Consider the following 20,123-nt stretch of genomic DNA (forward strand, 5'->3'; position numbering starts at 1 on the left):
AACAGATTAGGGATTGCATTTATAGAATTCTGTGCAATTATATTTTCAAAATAGACAATTCTGTACTCGAGTTCTACGGATCGAGTTCTACGGATAGGAAATATATAACCAACATTTTAATTCGGAGACAAAAAATTGACAATGATAATGACACAGAAAATGTGATACATGAAAAATGGAAATCAGAAAAATCGTAAGATGTTGATGACTAAATGATAAAATTCAGCTCTTTCTAAAGCTTTGCCCAGAGCCCAGCATCCACAGGAAGTTCGGCACCAGTGATTTGATCTGCTGCAGGTGTACAAAGAAAAGAAGCTAGTTCCGCAACCTGAAAGGTAAACACAAACATGTAAAAGAGCATAGAGCCCGTAGAGCGGGAGTGAAAAACAACTGCTTTCAGTTGATAGCGAGATCTCATGAGACTTTGGTATTTAAAGAATCAGTCGAATGTCAAAATTAGTGAAACAAGCCAACCCTCTATAGTCAGGTGGCTTAACAAAAATATCGTTACACGGATGACAAAAGTGTCAAATTTGCTACAGATGTTCGCATATATGTGTAGATCAATGTTAGCTATTGCTCCAAAAATTTGGGCCACCGGAAAGGCTCGATGACGTCATAAATTCAAAATGGCCGCCATTATAACGCTTAAACATGGTAAAATATGTCTAATTCAGGCAGTTTTCAATATTTTTTGAATAAACCGACACAAACATCCAAAATTACAAATACAACATAAAATTGATGCAAATCAATTATTATGATGACGTCATAAAGCCAAAATGGCTGACCAAATTCAAAATATCCCCATATTATCGTCTGAAAATGTTCAAATACTGTTAATTAAGCCTGTTTCCAGCATTTTATCACCTGTACTGAAATTAACACCCCAAATTACAGACAAAACATATAATTGATACAAATTCATTATTGTGATGACGTCATAAACCAAAATGGCGACCGAAAATTACAAAATGACCTATTATGAAGTTCACTGTGCTTAGTACAATAGCCAATTTACGTGACAAAATAATAGTTTAAAGGTAATGTGCAATTTGTCTTGATAATCCATAAACTCAAAATAAATGATAAATGTACTAAAACTTAGCCAATAAGCTCAACACAAATTACAAACTATTATGAAATTATTTATTTTTAACAATGACCTCTGTCTGAAAAACTGAACCAATATAAAGGAATAAGGTATCTTTACCCATAGGTTCTACCTTTGAAAGTGTTACGTTATAGTGAGTAGATCAATAGTGATGTGATGTCATGATAATGAAAAACATGGCGAGTAACCGGTGAATAAATCATGCCTTGACCCTAGTCATATGACCTTGGTCCCTGAAAAAGGTTTTATGTTTTTGATTTAAGTCTTTTGCTTCCTTTGTTTCAGAAGCCTTTTTCGTTTGAATTTTCTTGGATTTTTATGTCTCGGGTGTGGTGACATAGTTTTGTGCTACAGTAGTTCTCTTTTTGGAGGATGTGCCGGCCTGAAAAAGACCGTTTGGTCAGAGTTTTATGAACAAAGAGAAGATTAGTTTTTGCTTTTGAATCTAGCTTAGATTACTTTTTTGCAGCTTCCGTAAATTTATGAAAAGCGTCTTTGCCTTACGTTGTTCATTTACCAGACTGGTTAGGAATTCAAAGATGAAGGAAACTGCAAAAAAACGTGACCAGACGAGTTTTGCTGTTTGGAAACCCAAAACATAAAAACATAAAAAACACCAGGAAGAACATAAGCAGAAATGGAAGGTTAAACAAAGATAAGAACTCAGAAAGATTCTCAGATTCATCAACAATCTTGCAAATTAAACCTTCATCAAAGCATTAAGTAAAGGCTTGAAATTATTCCCACGCCTATACAGAAAAATTGTCGTATGAGATATCAACAAATTTATTCGCATCATGAGATTGTGCGATATCATGAGAAACAATCAATCAATCAATCAGACATCTGTTCGAAGGTAAGTTCATGTTCGACACTTCTAACCGCGGAAAACCCAAAAATTGCAAAACTGTCTCGAAGCAACTTAGATCGATAGAGGAAATTCCATTCGCAACCCACATCAGAAAGTACATATGACTCTGGCAGAAAAGACTGCCCTGAACAATCTGTCTAAAAACAAAAAATCTCAATGAAACCCATCAATAAAGGATGAGGCATAGCAATTGTGAATAAGATAAATGACATTAAAGGAAGTTATAGACAGCTGCGAAATGTTCACTATTACACTTGGCGACATTGACTATACAGTGGATATTGTATACGAAATCATTTATCTGCGACAAGAAGATCATTGACGAGGTGATTTACAGTTTCCCTATACCCATAAGTAGAATAATTTGTACACCACGATGGTATCTCCTGCCAAAAATACACAAAACCAAAGAAGAAACGATCATCACCCAACGTCTCAATAGAAATGGCTGCTCGAGCCCAATAAAACAAATGTCGGAATTTCTAGACCTTGTCATAAAACCAATCGTCCAAAACGACTTATATAGCCAGTGACACAAAAAACTTTATTCTCTAGTTAGAACCAATTAAAAAAACAATCAATGTAGAAAAACATGCCAAAAATGAAGCCATAAATGCAGCAATCGTACAGCTGGACTCTGAAACAGTACCTGCCAACTGATATGATACAAAAAACCCACCATCAATGTATGAAAGCCTTACTGTCGATTATTCTGAAACGCAACATATTTTAATTCAACTGAGAAAATACAAACAAATCTAGGGATTAAGTATGGGCTCACCAGAAATAGCTGATATCACATACCATGAAACGGAGAAAGTTATATTAAATCCCAAATCCGGTCAAATATTCGTATGGAAATTTAAAAGGTGACATGTTCATGGTTTACACAGGAATCGAACATCAACTTCTAACATTCAGAACATTTGTCGAGGAGTGCAACACCCTGTACTCTACGTTCAACTTGGGAATTCATAATTGAACATTCTATCAACAAAATCTCATACCTTGACACAATCGAGAGAGATGGCTCGATTTTAAAACCCACACAAAACCATCTGACGATATTTATCTGCCACCGACTTTCAAATGCTTCATTGAAGGTGAATTACTCAGATATGTACATGCAACAACAATATGGACTTCATAAAAAGGTAAATTTCTCAACGCAAAATCTTCAACAAAGAGATTACAAAAAGAAAGACATAGCTTGTATAAAAAAGAATGTAACAAAACGTCAGCCATCCTTCATCAACAAAAGCAAGAGTAATGATGAAAAAATACTTGTCAGCACAACCTCATCAAAACCAGCCTAATCAAACAATGTGATAAGAATCTGGAAAATTATGAAGGGCGATTAAACGCTGGCCATGGTTTTCCAGAAAACCTATAATAACGTATAAAAGGAAGAAAAACATACAATATATCCTCCTTCAAGCAAAATTCAAACACAAGGAGAGTACAAATGAACTGTCTGAGCAACAATTCACGCAAAAATCTGACCAAAACATAATGATTTTAGCATCTCTCTTTGATGAACAATGGCTACCATTAAACTGAGCATGTGGGAATACAAAACCATTCAAGTGACTGAAGAAGGGACCCCACTTTGGCCCGAAACGTCGCTAGGAGGAGTAACCAACACAAAACCTTATTTCCGGGACCAAGGTCACATTACGAGGGTCAAAGCACTATCAATTCACTGGTTTCTCACCAAACCGGTTTCTCACCAAACTACATTGATCTACTCACTATACCATATCACAAGCAAAGGTAGAACCAGTGTGTGAAGTTGCCTTCATTTCCTTTATATCGATTCGATTTTTCAAACACAAACCATTTTTAATAATCAATAATCTCATAAAAGTTTTTACTTGTGTTGAACTTATTGGCCAAGTTTTGATACCGTTAACTGTTCTTTTAAGTTTATGGAATATTAATACAAATTGTACATAACTTATGCTATCATTTTGTAACGTAAATGAGCTATTGTACAAGCATAGTAAACTTCATAATCGTCCATTTTGTAACTTTCGGTTGCCATTTTGGTTTTATGACGTCATCTTAATAATTAATTTGCATCAATTATCGGTTTTGTCTGTAATTTGGGGTATTAATTTCAGTTCAGGTGATAAAATGCTGAAAACAGGCTTCATTAACAGTATTTTAACATTTTTAGACAATGTTACGGCAGACATTTTGAATTTGGTTGGCCATTTTGGCTTTATGACGTCATCATAATAATTAATTTGCGTCAATTCAATGTTTTATTTATAATTTAGAATGTTTGAGTCAGTTTATTACAAGAATAGTGAAAACTGGCTGAATAAACTGTATTTTACCATTTTTAAGCAATATAATGGCGGCCATTTTGAATTTATGACGTCATCGAGCCTTTCCGGTGGCCCAAATTTTTGGAGCAATAGCTAATTTTGATTTACACACATATGTGAACCTCTGTAGCAAATTTGGCACTTTTGTCATCCGTGTAACGATCTTGCTGTTTTTTGTTGCTAAGCCACCTAACTACTATAGGATAGTAAGGTATTGTATAGCCGAAAGTGCGGTTTTGCGAAGCACGCAACACTGTGACACTGGTAAATTGGTAATCGAGACATTGTTTTTTAAAGACCTCAGACACGCAAGATCTCGTTAAGTCACGCGTAGGGCGAAGAGCGTCTATCACAGGCGCACATTCAGAATTTACTGGGACTCAACAAGACTCGAATTTCCGTCTACGTTCAAGAAAGATGATACACATGCAAGCAGATAGCATATGAGATTAAAACGGTAATCTCACCTGTTCTACGGTGACGAACTTTCCGGACGGATTAATGGTCGATAAGATACGTTTCTGCGGAAAACAATAACAACCTTAGATGGCTGCACCCATCTGAACATTTAACACAGCTTTGTTATGTTTGAAGTGCAGAAATTCTTGTTATGTACTATAATGTAGTGTACTTATGCAAAGTGGCACATATCTCTCTCTCTCTCTCTCTCTCTCTCTCTCTCTCTGGTGAAGCAAACTGATTTGGTGAAACTCCTGTTAAGTTCCAAGTTCTTTCTACCTTGGCTTCTTCAAACGAAACTCCCCAGCGTTTGGTAGCTTTCTCGATCAATTCTATAGCCACTAAAAATTAGAAGATGAAAGAGAGTTTGACACAAAAGAAAATAACAAATTTTATGAATCTCAAGTGGAAAGAAAGTCTCACCAGCGAAAGATTTTTATGCGATAACAGAACAACGCATTGCACAATTTTTCTTTCATAATAATTTCCGACAATCTGGTTTATGTTTCTCATGTACATTTTTTTAAATGCTTAAAGAGGCACTCCCATTTCGTAACATTTTTAAAACACATTTCTTTAATGCCAACGGTCGATATTTGACGTGGCGACTGCGCGCGGATCGCGAGATATCGATAAAAATATGTCATTTCCCGAGCGTATTTTTCACATTCCGAAGTTTTACGATCGTTTCTGATTATGACGCGAATCCCCCGAAGGTTTGTTGTTGTGCTGATTGACGATATTCTAGGGAGTCAATAATAAGTTCGAACGACGCAATTTTACCTCCCACTGCGAAGACTTAATAGTCGCGCCAGCGGCTTACTGACTTCGCATGCGCATATTCATAATATACTATGCGAGCAACCGGAAGTTTACCCTTCTTTCATGGGCGCCGCCATGTTTTTTTTTGTTTTTTTTTTGAGTACTCGTAAATAAACAAATATGAAACAAATTACTATCATATAACATGCCATTTATAAAATATACCTCTTTTATTAGCCACTAAATGTTATTATGCACCTTGTCGCCGATACAAAATATCGTTTATGTAGATAAGGGAGAAAACTGTCGTGCATATGAACGGGGGCATACGCAAAGAATGCTGTGATTGAATTTTAGAAAAGCGCCACCTGTGTCAATAATTAGAATTAAAAATTGCCAGTTTTTAGATGGAACGCTGTAGTTTTCAGTACGAGGGACCGTGTTTTCAGCTTGCAAGAGGAAGATTGGCAGTTCGGTTACCATTGCAATGATAATGATTGCATAATACGTCCCTCGTTTAAGGCAATAGGCTGTTATCATTGTAAAAATTGCAAATTTTTGTCCAAAATTTTTACACGTTACAGAAAATCTATACCTGCACTGCTGCACGGTTTGACGTCGTGTACGTACAAGAGGAAAACTGGGCATGGTTGTCATATAAACGTTTATGAATTAACAATTAATGACATTTTATCATGAATCAATACAAATAACATTGCCAATCTTAACCCCTGGCGCGACATTAAGGGCTGAGCCCTATATAATATTATTCAGCATTATGCCTTTATCACATAAAACTTCTTCTTAGCTTTTGTCGTTTTCATTATTCTAAATCAGTTGTATTATATTTTTAATCAATACCACAAAAACATAGTTTTTATGTGTTAAATATTAGCCGCCTCCGAAGACTACATTTTGTCGTCTGCCACACAGTACGTGTGGTTCGCCGAAAGTCACCTATGCGAAATCTGATGGAATCAGCAAAAATTGTTTTTCGTTTTATCACCAAGTCAGTAAGACTCAGCTTTCTCCCACGGGGCATGACCGATCACCGATGCAAGTGGTACTGTGGCGTACAGCAGCGTCAGTGTAGACTCGTACTCCATAGCTTAGTTGACAATGGCCCCAGTGCCGAACGTTCGATGTTCGGAAGCTGAATTTAGGTGGGCCACCGGAATTCAAACTTTTACTTTTTTGAAGACGTTTTTATCGATATCTCGCGATCCGCGCGCAGTCGCCACGTCAAATATCGACCGTTGGCACTAAAAAAATGTGTTTTAAAAATGTTACCAAGTGGGAGTGCCACTTTAAGATTACCATGATGTCGACGACGTTGGCCTTACGGAGGTGCATAGTCCTAACATTTCACAAGGGCCTAACCACTAAACAGAAAGATACAGAAATATGATTTATCACATGGGCACAAATTTACAACCAATTGCATTTTAGTATTACGAAAAACTGATAAGAACAACAGCAGAATCGATGTGGTACAACTCTAAAATCCGCGCGGTCAACAATTTTTTTAAAATTACACGTCTAGCAGGAGGTCAGACGCCGGTGCCGGTGGTGTTTGTGGATCGGATGTTGTTGTTTTGACTTAGTCTGACCTCCAGCTAAACAAAGTTTCAACTTTTTCAGACGGAGTTGATTCCTTTATTACCGCCTGGCTGACTATTGCCCCTGACAACGTAATATGATCCGGTCTTTCCTCATAAAACGTAATTACAGTAAAATCGATGTTAGCGTTGTACCACATCGATTTACAGTTGTTCGATACACTAAAATGCAATTGGTTGTAGATATGTATAGGCCTATATGCCCAATAATCAATTTCCAATGAAACATACACACTTACTTGCTTATATACTTACCTACAGACCTATCAAGAGATACATGCCTATGCCTCTCTACTCCTACCTCTATTGACTTACACATGCCATATCTCTATCCCAATAAAAAAGAGCACTCACATTTAGTTTTGATGAGAGCTGGGCAGATTGCGTTGCATGTGACCCCACTGCCAAGGCCAGCCATCGCAGTTGCCTGTGTGTCAACAAGTGGAGCTATTTTACGACTGGGTGTAAGGGACTTGTTGTATTGTATTTTAAGACGTATTCAAATTCGAAGCTAATTTTGACTTGTTTTTTGATTAAGAAACAATAGTGTTGTGCCTTACGCCATAAGCCCAATGACTTACTTGACTATTTTTTTTCGATTTATTCTTTCTGAAATTTTCTAACAAGCCATGTTATCTAAGTCTAGTTCATATAGGTGCATAACTTGGTGCTATCTATGGCTCATTTTTTACCGCAATCTCCAACCAGTTTTATATAAAAGTAAGCGAAAATATCTTTGGAATGTAAGTCTACGGCGCGCCAAATGTTTCAAAAATATTTATCGATTCAGTGCAAAAATAAACTGTCTTTCTCAATTGAAATAAAAATTCGGTCTCATTAGGAAGGAAATAAGTAAGAAAAGTATAATTAAAAACCAAAAGACAGAAATGTCATTTAATACTTCATTTTAACTTTAGAAAAAATCTTTTAAGCGTATTAGGAAATAAACAATTTTCAACGATTTGAAAAAGTCATACATCCATACTTATCGACATACATACACGTATAATAGTTCGTGTAAAAGGTGCAATTAGTGCTGATTTTACAAAAAAAAAGAAAAATATGTTATACTGAGGTACGTCCAAAAATTCTCAAGAAAATCACTAAAAATCACTACTACCACTCGGAAAAAATAGTACAAAAAATAAAAACGTGAACCACATACAGAAAATAATTATAAAAGAATCAGACAAAAAGCCATGCGTACATAAAATTATTTATGTACTTAAGAAAATTAAAAAGCGCTACGTCTCATAATAAACGTATTATAGATAATCAAAAATAAAATATGAATCACCGGCCGCTTTGACAGTAAAGAGAGAAAATCGGTGAAAAAATTCGGCAGTGATGGCTCTAAACAAAGTGGATCTACAAAAAATAAAATAAATAAATAAAAACGAAAAAAATAAAAAATGCCATGAACAGAAATACAAAAAAACGCGTGGGCCTGTGGAAAGAAAAAACAAATGAGGGCTCGCCACAGCAAAAAAAAAATAAAAAGAAAAAAAGAAAAAAAAAAAAAAAACGAGCACTCGCCACAGAAAAAAAAACTAACAAGCCCGAAATTACAATTATTTTATTCAAAAAACTCATGGTTCACGTTTCCTTCGATCAATGAATCCCCAACAGCGGGGAATCCGATCACCACATACTCCAATGTTTGACGAAATATTAATTGAGCATTTCAGTGATAACGTGACATCTTGAAACCTAGCTCTGTTCGGCTGGGCCCTGCTCTACTTGAAACCATACTTGATGAAATGAAGTGGGCAAAATCACCTAAAGAACGTCGAAGTTAACAGTGAATAGTTCCAGAGAGTCAAGTTAACTGAGCCAATTTCAGGCTGTCCACAGGTCAGATCACCAGCGAGACGTACAACCCATGACCCTTCATAGCAACACTGAGAACATATCGATGCCTTAGGCGCGGTATGGCAGGGAGCTCACTGCAGGCCTTCCACCGAGCCGCACTGTCATCGCCTTGTGCCCTACATGATTTCTACACAGTTTTATACGTGTGGTCCGGTACATCGGGTTCAAATACCATGATAATAAACCACCTCGTTGTTTGCTAATTCCTCGTCTATCCTCAAAGATCACCCAAATCATGATGAATAGTTTTGAAGAAATCTACCGCGTGTTGAGAGAACGTCCATCATTTTCCGTGTTCGACAAGACGACCGACGCAACTGTACAAGCCTTACGACTACGAGTATGGCGAGAGAGTGTCCGGCCTTCGCAATGCCAGACACTCTCACTATACTCGCAGGGCTAGACCGGCACATACACGACATGTCGATCCCCATTGCAGAAATCTTTATATCCACACAGTCCAATATATGGAGCTACGATATTTGTGCAGTAGCCTTACCCCTGCGTACGGTGCTGTGTGTTTCGGCGTTACACGTAACGCCCGAAACACACAGCACCGGTACGCAGGGCTACAGTAGCCTTTACATAGCTCTGGGTGGCTTGGCCGTATCCGGTAACTCACAGCCCGGCCTAGCTGCAGTACAGTAGCTCGAGGTTTTGCCTGGGTATTTGGGTCGTCCGACCCAAATACCCAGGCAAAGCCTCGAGCTACTGTACTGCAGCTAAGCCTGGCCCTGCCACCCAGAGCTACAGTATACAGAGACATAGCGGCTGCTTGATCAGTGTTTGTCAAGTCGGGCGAGTTCGCGTTCTACATGTACTAAGGGAGCCTTCAGTAATTACAGGGTGGGGTTGGCCGGGGGAATTGGGGAGGGTCACTTTTTAGAAAACAGTTCAAGGGGGAGGGTCACTTTTTATAAACCTATCTTGGGGGGAGGGTCACTTTTGACAGAAGCTGATGTTATGGCCAAAACTTTGATTGTCCGTGTGATATTTCCTGAATAGGAAATCACCAACAAAATACGCACACACTTATAGACCGCCATGCATAGTGAATTGACATTTGGTGAGATTCCAAAATCAAATTTCTTACACAACAATGGACTTGTAACCACTCTAGTCTTATCAAGAACAATAATGTGAATAATCAAGCATACATAAATGCACAGATTTATCAAATTTTGTACTGAAAAAAAATTATTCATAGTTTCATCATAGACCCCAATGCATAGTGAATTGACATTTTGGTGAAATTCCAAAATCAAATTTCTTGCACAATCATGGACTTGTAACCATTCCAGTCTAATCAAGAAATTAATATCGATAATCAAGAGTACACAAATGCAAAGATTTACCTATTTTTGTACTGAAAAAAAACTATTCATAATTTCATCATAAACACCATGGATGGTGAACCAACTTTTTAGATGAAATTCAGAAATCAATTTCTTGTACACAAATGTTCATTCAGTTTACTTCCCTATTCAGCAAAGTACATTTAAATACATTATCAAACATATATAAAATACAGATATAGCATGTTTTGTGGAGGTAAATTGTCAGTAATTTGCCTGATAGACTCCATGTATTATGATTTGATATTTTTGGATGAAGCACTAAATCAGCCACATCTTGCCTTCTTATAGTTGCACAAAATATGGTGACCCTACCTCAAATGTATGAAATACCATATCTCTTCAAAAATTCTTGCGTGATAAATTGCGACTGTCCCTCCAAAAACACCTGCCCTCCCCTCTGTAATTTGTCCCTAACATAACAATTGAACCAATTGTTATGTAAATTAGCTGATAGTGTTTTAGTTATTCCCGGGGAGAATACCGCAGTGGTTGGGGGGGGAGGGTCAAGTTTTAGAATGTCGGACAAGGGGGAGGGTCACATTTTAGACGGGAGGATTGGGGGGAGGGTCACATTTTACGGTACAGGTGTTCGCGAAATTCCCCCGGCCCACCCCCCCTGTAATTACTGAAGGCTCCCTTATGAAAACGTTGCCTCGAATTTAAACGGAGTGTTTCAGCCCGAGTATTTTTGCCTTTGCCGCACTCCATTCAGAGGCTAAACCCACGGGATACGTGTGGTTCGATACATAGCGGCCGCTGGTAGCTCTGCATGGCAGGGCTGTGTGTTACCGGCGTTATCGGGAGGCCGTGTAACGTCGGTAACACACAGCCCTGCCATGCAGAACTAGGGCGCTGCGTGGTATCATGGATGTAAACATCCATGGTGGTATGCAATTTTACTATGCATACCCACACGGCGGCCGCTGTGTATCGAACCACACGTAACCGTGGGCTAGCGGCAAGCCATCGTTTTGTTGGGGTTTGGGCACAGACTGTCTATGGTTTGGGAGAGGCGGCCCTACACTTTACAGCGAGGGGATCGCTGGTTGCCGGCGTGTAGGCCTACTGTACTAGCGACGGGACCGCCGGCCGCTGGCTTACCACCTCGAGTGTACATTGGAGCCAGGGGACCGCTGGCAGCCGACGAACCATCACGAGTGTTTTGTCCACTTTTAACCAAAACTGGTTACTGTTTAATATAGAATGGGACGTGTCGGTAACTTGGACGTCCATGAGATGATATTGAAGACTAGAAGCTGAGAGTTATCGCTGAAATACTCCAAATATCTTGTCCAACATCCGAGTGTGTAAACTGTAACAATCATGACGTTGACTTTATTCAATTTTCATGTTGGGCTTTTTCTGCGGGGTATCCCACTCTGTTTTCTTTTCTCGAACGGGCCTCATTTTTTTCTACTGAGGTTTTTTTTTTTTTTTTTTTGGTATACCTCTTTTTTTTTTTTTTTTGTAACCTCGCTTTGGTTTTTTTCCCAAGCTGACCTCGTTTTGGTTTCTTTACAGCCTCAACGCGGCCGGCGCGATCTCGGTCGACTTTTCAATTGTGATTCTCTTTCTTTTTTAGTCAGACCTGATGGTGGTTCGTTTTGTTTTTGGGCGTAGTGCAAGTACTATTTGTAGTTTTGTTTTTAATCATTTCAATATTTTTTGTGTGTGTGCTTGATTTTTTTTTCTTTTTTCCCTTATAATCAGCATTCATTGCACCTTTATATCAAATACACGTGTATGTGTACGTCAATAAGTATGGGAGTGTGGTATTTCCAAATTTTTGAAAAGTTTATCTTCTCATTACGGTTTAAAGAATATTTTATAATTAAGCATTACATAACATTCTGCCCTTTTTTGCAATAATACTTTTCTCGTTTATTTTCTTCCGTTATTCCATCGAATTTTTATTTCAATCAAGAAAGACGGTTGCACGTCATCTTTATCTGTACAGACACATTCAAATATTTAATGACACGTATTTTCAAATGAATGCTATTTTTATGAAAAGGTACATTAATAAAATGCAATGATATGGACGAAAGAACTTTTTTCTATATTATTCATACACGTTTAAGACTTTTTTTTAGAAAGAAAATTTGACAGTTTATTTTTACTCTATGACGATAAATATTTTTGAAACATTTGGCGCGCCGTAGTAAGTCAAGTTCTGGTTAAAAGGTAATAAATATGTATTTCAGCCACTGCTGTTGCTTTACTCGCAGCATTATGGGATTGATATTAAGGCCATGCCACTTTTTCAGGTAGAATGCACCTCGAAAGTGAAAGACTTAAATTTTTGCACAAACTGTCCTTGATGAAACTTTCAACTATTCTCTTACAAAATCAAGAATGACAAGGGTCACCTTGCAAAGTTTAGAACTAGAGAAACAAATTACCTGATATTCAATATCAATATTTGAAATACAAAATGGTCGCAATACCTGTGTTAACTCTACTGGGGAAAGTGAAATTTTCGATTTTCATTAAACAAAGACGGTGGATAATTTGCTTTCTCCAAGGGTTTTGAAATAATCCCCCACAAACGGTAGACCAGCAAAGTATTGGAAAATTTCATGAGTCCGAATATTTGTCCGGCATCTGCCTTAATATACTTGTACGGTGAATCAACAATATGCATAAATCGCACCTTGGTCAAGCCATTAAGCCCGTGTTTAGCCGCCGCGTAAGGCACACTACTGTCCGCATCGACGATTTTGCTCCGTACTGATGATATGTTTATGATGCGTCCCCAACCTAGTATGAAAGTCAATGAGATATCATAGAAGCTTATTAAGGCTCTAAGGTGTACGCTGCATGCCAAAGCACCGTAAAGTTGATACGTAGTAAATCTGCGCAGCTGGTTTCATGACGTGTACCCCGCGTGAGCTTCAAACACTTGCAGCAAATTGTTGCAAACGGTGAATCAGACAAACGAGCAAAAAGGGATACCCTCTTCATAAACCACTTTTCATTGATAACTTTTGCAAGTATGGCCTATAAGAAACTACTTAATGCCATAATCAGGGTCAACCCCACGATTTCCTTCTATAAGTTGGTGCTGAACATACTAACAGGCATGGTATGGTATGGCATCCTGAGAGAGACAAGTACTTTGAATTGGACCCAAAATATCAAAGATCTCATACTCCATCGTTTACCTTTCCTTTTCATGTCACCAAAGAGCAGTCGCGTCAAGTCGAACGGTGCCGTTAAATTAACGGCGATCAGTTCGTCCCATTTTGCCGGTGGAAAATCTTCAAGTTTCGCACGATGAGACAAACCTGTAGAAGGACCTTAAGATATGATATTTGAAAAATTTATAAGCTTACTTATTCCATGAAAAAAGCTGAACATGAAAGGAACTTCAATGCCAGATTAAAATAATCCTACACGCAGTTTATTGGAAAAGTCAACTTCAAACAGAAAACTAATTTATAGTTTCTGGCAACCAGCACCGCAAGGCTCTTCGTCTGAAGGTATCTAGTTGCAAACAAATGAGTAAAGTCACTTTAGGGGGAAAGCGTTTGAAAACAAATATGATGCGGACTAAAGGGTGATGCGATTTCTATATTTTTCCTGTCAATCATGTGTTGTTATTTCCCCCACCTAAAGCATAGTTTCTACAAACCATTTTTAGCAATGGTTAATGTAAAGAAGGGAAGCTTCATACATAGATTAATTACATTATATATATTATATTATATTATATTATATTATATTATATTATATTATATTATAAGCTTATTATATTATATTATATTATATTGCATTATATTATATTATATTATATTATATTATATTATATTATATTATATTATATTATATTATATTATACTATATTATATTATACTATATTATATTATACTTTATCGTATCGTATCGTATCGTATTGTATCGTATCATATCGTATCATATCATATTATATTATATTATATTATATTATATTATATATATTATATTATTTTATATTATATTATATTATAGTATAGTATATTAAATTATATTATATATTATATTATATTATATTATATTATATTATATTGCATTATATTGCATTATATTATATTATATTATATTATACTTTATCGTATCGTATCGTATCGTATCGTATCGTATCGTATCGTATCATATATTATATTATATTATATTATATTATATTATATTATATTATATTATATTATATTATATTATATTATATTATATTATATTTTATTATATTATATTATTTTATATTATATTATATCACATTATTTTATATTATTTTATATTATATTATATTACATTATTTTATATTATATTATATATGTATAATTTTAAGGGTCATGGCATTTATTTCATTGTTTGGGCGAGGGTTGTGCAAAAAGTCGAAAATGTCCCAAATTGATGCGACGCGAGCGATTACTGGGGAAAATCCCACCTTGTTACTTGACAGAGAAAGCGGCTGTCTTCATTGGGTGATGTTGAACTGACCTGCATTGTTGACGAGTACATCCACGCCACCAGGGTATATTGTCTTCACCTCTCTGCAAAGATTTTCTATTTCAGACCTCTTCAGTAGATTTGCACGAATATAGTTGGCTTTAACTTGATGCTTTCTTATAAGATAAACACGATTACACAACTAATCAACAACTACGTTATTAAGCGGTAAATATTGTACAATTGCTAACCAAAATTTTCTACACTAAAATGATACAGAGGATAGTTCTATCACAGCAAACTTTTGAAGGTTTTATTTCGCAAGTAGTGATAATCGTCTTTAACATGTGATTGCCGCGTAAAACGTATGCTTTCGAGAATTGAATCGAGTCAAAACGCGCTGAATTAATATCAAATTAGTTTGTTGATAGCAGTACTTGAAATAAAAAAGTTGATTGAGATTCAGTATTTTCATGGGGTTTTTACTCGAATTCGAACACAGAAAGTACTTTATATTAGTCAAGAGAAAGTACTAAACATAACAATATTCTTACTTTTATTGCAAAGTCGCGATTAAAGATATTTGGAGGCAGGGGGCGTTACCTTCGTGGCCTCGACTGAGGGTGGACGCTAGATTCACATACCTTTCAAGCTTTGCTCTCAACGGTTCAACTTCTTCCGCATCCCGTCTCCCGTGTAAGATTATAGAATATCCGTTTCCTGCCAACGATTCTGCTATTGCATAGCCGACGCCGTCCGGTGAAGTGGCCCCGGTTATCAGGGCTACTCTGCCAGTCTTTCTAAATGCCATTCTACTGGAGCATCTGTTTTTTAAAGTAAAACGTTGCGAGATTAATTTATGATGTGGCGATACCTTCTCCTCTTTCACCTTCAAATTGACAACTTATATTCATTGACCAAATTCAAGTTCACTCTTATAAACATTACCAAATGAAAGCTACGAATGATAAAATACGTCATTAACTCGCTGTGTTAATTGCTTGGCTGTGCGATTGTCTAAGCTGAGTGATGCACAGCCCCTTACTATGTTCTGTTCTAGCGGGTTGTAGTGAAATGAGAGCAAGAGAACACCGCAAAAGTAGCCATGGTTGTCGGAAGAAATGTATACGATTGTTCGTGGTTTCGACGTCATGATTTGGTAATACAGCGGTTCGATGTGCTTAAGGTAGTAAACGCCTCGAAAGTGAAATACTTAAATCTTTGCTCAAACTTCCCTCAAACTTTCCTCCATGAAACTTTCAGCTTTACTCTTACCAAATCAAGAATTAAAATCGGGGATCACAGTGCAACTTTTGGTACAAGTGTAACAAGTTACCTGACATTTACCGATATTCGAAATTCAAAATTGCCACCATCCCTTTGTTAATTCTGAGGGGGGAAGTACAATATTCGATTCCCGGAAAAAACTGAAAACGAAAAACATATTTGTCATTCCAATAGCTTTTAGAACGAGCCACGCCATCAGAAAAGAATTGTTAAAGTTTGTGAGTCCAAATATCTGTCCCCGAGGCGCACTCTACCTAAATGGCGAATCTTTTAACAATTTCACGCTTGCTTCCGAGATGTATATTCTCTTGTCACTGTCTTATGTAGGACATAATTAGGTCATTCACATTGTTGGAGAAAGTGGGTAAGGAATGTAGGATATTCAGTCAAGGATATGATTGGAATCTGTAGGATATGAGAGGAATGCACTGACGTACTGATGTTCCGAAGGTAACCCAATGACCTAACAATTAAAAAACCATATCAGTTTCCGATCTCCTAAATATTCATTGATAGTTCGGTAAAAAGAAATGTTGCTTGTATGCTTTATTGTAAATTCACAGCGACTGGTTTCTTGCAGCTTTTATAACTGAAGGAAGGAGCATACGAAACGGGTCTGATATAAGCCATCATGGTTTCCAAGAAGCTTTTGTGAGATATCAGAATATTTCATCGGCAAATGTGGAAAATCTCGCGGCCCCCATGCATGCCGCCTGTAAATAAGAATAATTACACTTCCCTGTATTTGAACCGAAGACAGAATTCGGTGCCAAGCAGTCTGGTTGACTCGTCCTTCTATCAGCACATTCTCCGGCTGCGTGGATGCTGTAGGTTTCTTGATTCCGTCGCCGTCGACGACACATATAATAAAGATCAGTGACAGTTGGTTATCCTGCTGGCTGCCAAGGTTAAGCTTTGGATCTTCGATTCGATAGCGAAAAGGATATATCTTAATGTAATGTAAGACACGGTGAAGACAAATAAGGAAAAAAGTAAAACAACATGAGTATTGTCTTAGAAGCTTATGCTAAGGAATATGAAGTAGTGACTGTGGCTAGAAACACAGCAGACGATAGAAGAAACTCTACTGCTACGTCTTCGATATTATTCATCGACTTAGACCTGCAATTCGATAGCTTCAGTGCGGGTAAAGTAACGAAGTCACGTTCTTCAAAGACTTGGGGACTCGGTTGAAACAGATTCTTCAAATCATGACAGGAGAACTGCACATCAGTACATAAATAGTGGTCCAGGAACAGAGCCTTGGTTCGTACAGCTTGCCCTTGGCAGCTGTTCAGTATATCGATAACACGCTGACATCAAGACGGTCCTTGCATTACATAGAGTTGACATCTATGTCAGCACTCCATAGTAGATACAGCTGTATATATACTCAAGTTCAGAAAATTGATATGTTTATAAAACTAATTCAGATTATGTCAATTCAATTCCACGTGTATCAATTTAAAAGGCAGACTTTGTGAGATAAGTGACCTCCGTAGCATGTCAGTTAAACGTTGATTTGAGTCAATATACCAAGTAATAGTCGATTGCGAATATGAATAAAAATTCTGTAGTTCGCTTTCCACATGGTAACTCACCCAGTGTTGATATTTGAAATTTCGATTCTGTTACTGTCCTCTCCGTACAGTATAACATAACAATAGGCCACCTAGCTCAAGATAGTAGGTTATTACCATTCGCCGTTAAAATATTTCACTTCCCTGTATTTGAACCGAAGACGATTGTGCTTATAGCTTCAATAACCAGCTTTACATCGGCCAGGCAATTAGGTCATCGAGTGACCTCGCCAGACACTCACGGTAATAAATCGTATCGTCTTATACGTCAACCTAGACCAATCTTTTCGAATATGAAGAGAGGGTGTAAATATGTTGCTGGCGTAACTGTTTTTACCTTCAACGATAGAATATCAAAAAGCACCAATACTGCCCACCGGTAATTTAGTTGTTGTCAGTTGCAATGCCATTCGTCAAAGACGTTTGGGTAGTATTGTTTGGGCCTCACCACAGTGTTGACACACATGCACTCATTCAAGAAGATATAAAGCATAGATTTCATTCGATGGTCTGTTGTCAGACGTCAAAGAGAGTCATGAATATATTATTATATTACCATGCCCTGTCCATTGCGTTTTAATTGGTCGAGCTGAACCACGTGACTGCCCACAAATACACAGTCATGGTTTGTTTTCATGCCCGTGAATATGAATAATATCGTAACCACAGTAACTTTACAGCTAAAACGAAAATTGTGATTTGTACAAAGATCATAATCAACCACAAAATAAAATGGAGCATTTGTGGGCCAAGTTTAGACGCTTTTTTCAAAAAAATCTCCGGATTTGCAAAATTTTTGCAGCGCGCACTACTCACTGACAGGTTCTGGGGCCCCGTTGTCGTTCGCACGGGAAATTTTCGTAAAATTTGACGTTTTTTCGGGGTTCGGTGACAATATAATTGAAATAACAGACGACGCGCTAACCATTAACGTTTATTTATGGGCGCGGGCGAGAGGAAAGCCAAATTAACGGGCCCGGCAAGCCTCGCCCGTTAATTTTTGGCTTCCTCTCGCCCTCGCCCATAAATAAACGTTAATAGTCAGCGCGTCGTTCGTTATTTCTATAATAATAGTAGTGGCACAGCGTTAATATATTTTGGTGTTGTTTTGCCAATGAAAAGCTAGTGCAGGATGTTGTGCCATAGCTTTGTAGAACTGCTATTAATTGTATATTGTTCTTTAGGAAATGTCAACATCCTACTGTAAAATCAGCAGAAAAGGAAAAAGTCTTCTACAAGAAAGTTGAAACAGCAATGTGAACATTTTCGGACAAAGTGGTACCATATCGAAGACATGCGAGGGGATATCGAATGCTCGTTATGCCACTGGTAGCCGTACAAAAAATTAAATGACTATACAATACATGTTAAAATGCAATCAAAACCATTCTAGAAAGAGTTTATTTGTTTTATTCATTTATTTTTTAATTCATTTTTTGATAAACAAAACGATTGAATACACATAAGTAATATTTACATATCAATAAGCGTTCTGAGTCTGATATGTCTCCAAATACCGCCACAACAAAAATTAACCGTCGAAATTTTCATCTACGTACTAACAGACTGGTAAGAACTAGAAATGATGTAAACTGCTTTAATGGAAAAGATGAAAATAATGGATTATAAAATTGTAAAAGCCATTTCAGAATTAATAATTTTCAAGCCCGAAAAGAGGCGGTCTAGACAATGGACTTACTTAAAATGTTGAGTTACTCAGTATTTAGTCAAAATATGGAAATCTTAAAAAAGGCTAATATTGAATTTGTAATTGATGAAAAACAGGTAGTAGTACTAGCATTAACACGTCAGTAGTAAGAGTTAAAATGATGATTGAGTTGCCATACATGTCGTTAAATAACTTTAAATTCATGTGATTGCTATCGATGCCGAAATGTGTATACCGGACCTCCGCAGAATCCGTATTTACGCTTTTCACTGAAACCATATCTTATAAGAAGTGCAACAATATTTACTTCCAAATGGTTACATTTGATGGGTTACATAATAAAATTTGACAACGAATGACATTTATAGCAATTACGGCTGATCGAACTCATTTTACGCGGGCGATTTTTCAATAGATGCTCGAGCTTCTTTTTAAGGGCGTTAAGCAATTGAAAGATAAAAGTATGAAATACTACATTAAAATAGATATTTCATTCCGTTCATAGATTTAGAAAATAGTAGTAATGAAATTAGCAACGCGCCACAAAGCTGCTTTGATGTCTGGGCGTACTCACTACAACGTGGCACAAAATTACCGCTGTACGGCTTACCAAGAAATTCCAAACGCTGATTCATATTTCCTTGATGATATGAGGTACAACGCCCTCAATGGCGTTTCATTGCTTTCAGACACATATACGGCTACTTTCTTGTAAAATGCTAGAGCCATCCTATATCATACATTCCATCATTTTCTGGTTTTGTTTTCCACAGG

At 37.1% G+C, this 20,123-nt stretch overlaps 3 protein-coding genes across 5 annotated transcripts in view; all 3 read right to left on the reverse strand.

Moving 5' to 3' along the window:
• Positions 1-20,123, reverse strand: part of LOC139148105 (cholesterol 24-hydroxylase-like) — a 120,490-nt gene that overhangs the window by 77,390 nt on the left and 22,977 nt on the right. The window lies entirely within an intron of this gene.
• On the reverse strand, positions 97-7,579 carry LOC139148749 (D-beta-hydroxybutyrate dehydrogenase-like). The gene is made up of 4 exons (XM_070720211.1): positions 7,513-7,579; positions 5,057-5,118; positions 4,786-4,839; positions 97-328 (listed from the first exon to the last, which is right to left on the reverse strand). Exons 1-4 carry the CDS (start codon positions 7,574-7,576, stop codon positions 233-235), a joined length of 276 nt encoding a protein of 91 aa, XP_070576312.1. The 5' UTR covers positions 7,577-7,579; the 3' UTR covers positions 97-232.
• On the reverse strand, positions 12,847-17,887 carry LOC139146938 (D-beta-hydroxybutyrate dehydrogenase-like). The gene is made up of 4 exons (XM_070717798.1): positions 15,458-17,887; positions 14,865-14,989; positions 13,553-13,675; positions 12,847-13,148 (listed from the first exon to the last, which is right to left on the reverse strand). Exons 1-4 carry the CDS (start codon positions 15,622-15,624, stop codon positions 12,847-12,849), a joined length of 717 nt encoding a protein of 238 aa, XP_070573899.1. The 5' UTR covers positions 15,625-17,887.

Source organism: Ptychodera flava, chromosome 13, assembly GCF_041260155.1.
Source record: "Ptychodera flava strain L36383 chromosome 13, AS_Pfla_20210202, whole genome shotgun sequence".
In the NCBI taxonomy this organism is placed as follows: Eukaryota; Metazoa; Hemichordata; class Enteropneusta; family Ptychoderidae; genus Ptychodera; species Ptychodera flava.

What these genes read in the sequence shown, in the direction of transcription:
- LOC139146938 (XM_070717798.1), bottom strand. Translation starts at nt 15,624, where the DNA reads ATGGCATTTAGAAAGACTGGCAGAGTAGCCCTGATAACCGGGGCCACT. An exon ending in TTGAGAGCAAAGCTTGAAAG is followed by an intron (nt 14,990 to 15,457) that starts GTATGTGAATCT and finishes TTATCTTATAAG; the next exon opens with AAAGCATCAAGTTAAAGCCA. An exon ending in TGGTGACATGAAAAGGAAAG is followed by an intron (nt 13,149 to 13,552) that starts GTAAACGATGGA and finishes CTTTCATACTAG; the next exon opens with GTTGGGGACGCATCATAAAC.
- LOC139148749 (XM_070720211.1), bottom strand. Translation starts at nt 7,576, where the DNA reads ATGGCTGGCCTTGGCAGTGGGGTCACATGCAACGCAATCTGCCCAGCT. An exon ending in AGCTCTCATCAAAACTAAAT is followed by an intron (nt 5,119 to 7,512) that starts GTGAGTGCTCTT and finishes TCTAATTTTTAG; the next exon opens with TGGCTATAGAATTGATCGAG. An exon ending in AGTTCGTCACCGTAGAACAG is followed by an intron (nt 329 to 4,785) that starts GTGAGATTACCG and finishes TTTACCTTTCAG; the next exon opens with GTTGCGGAACTAGCTTCTTT.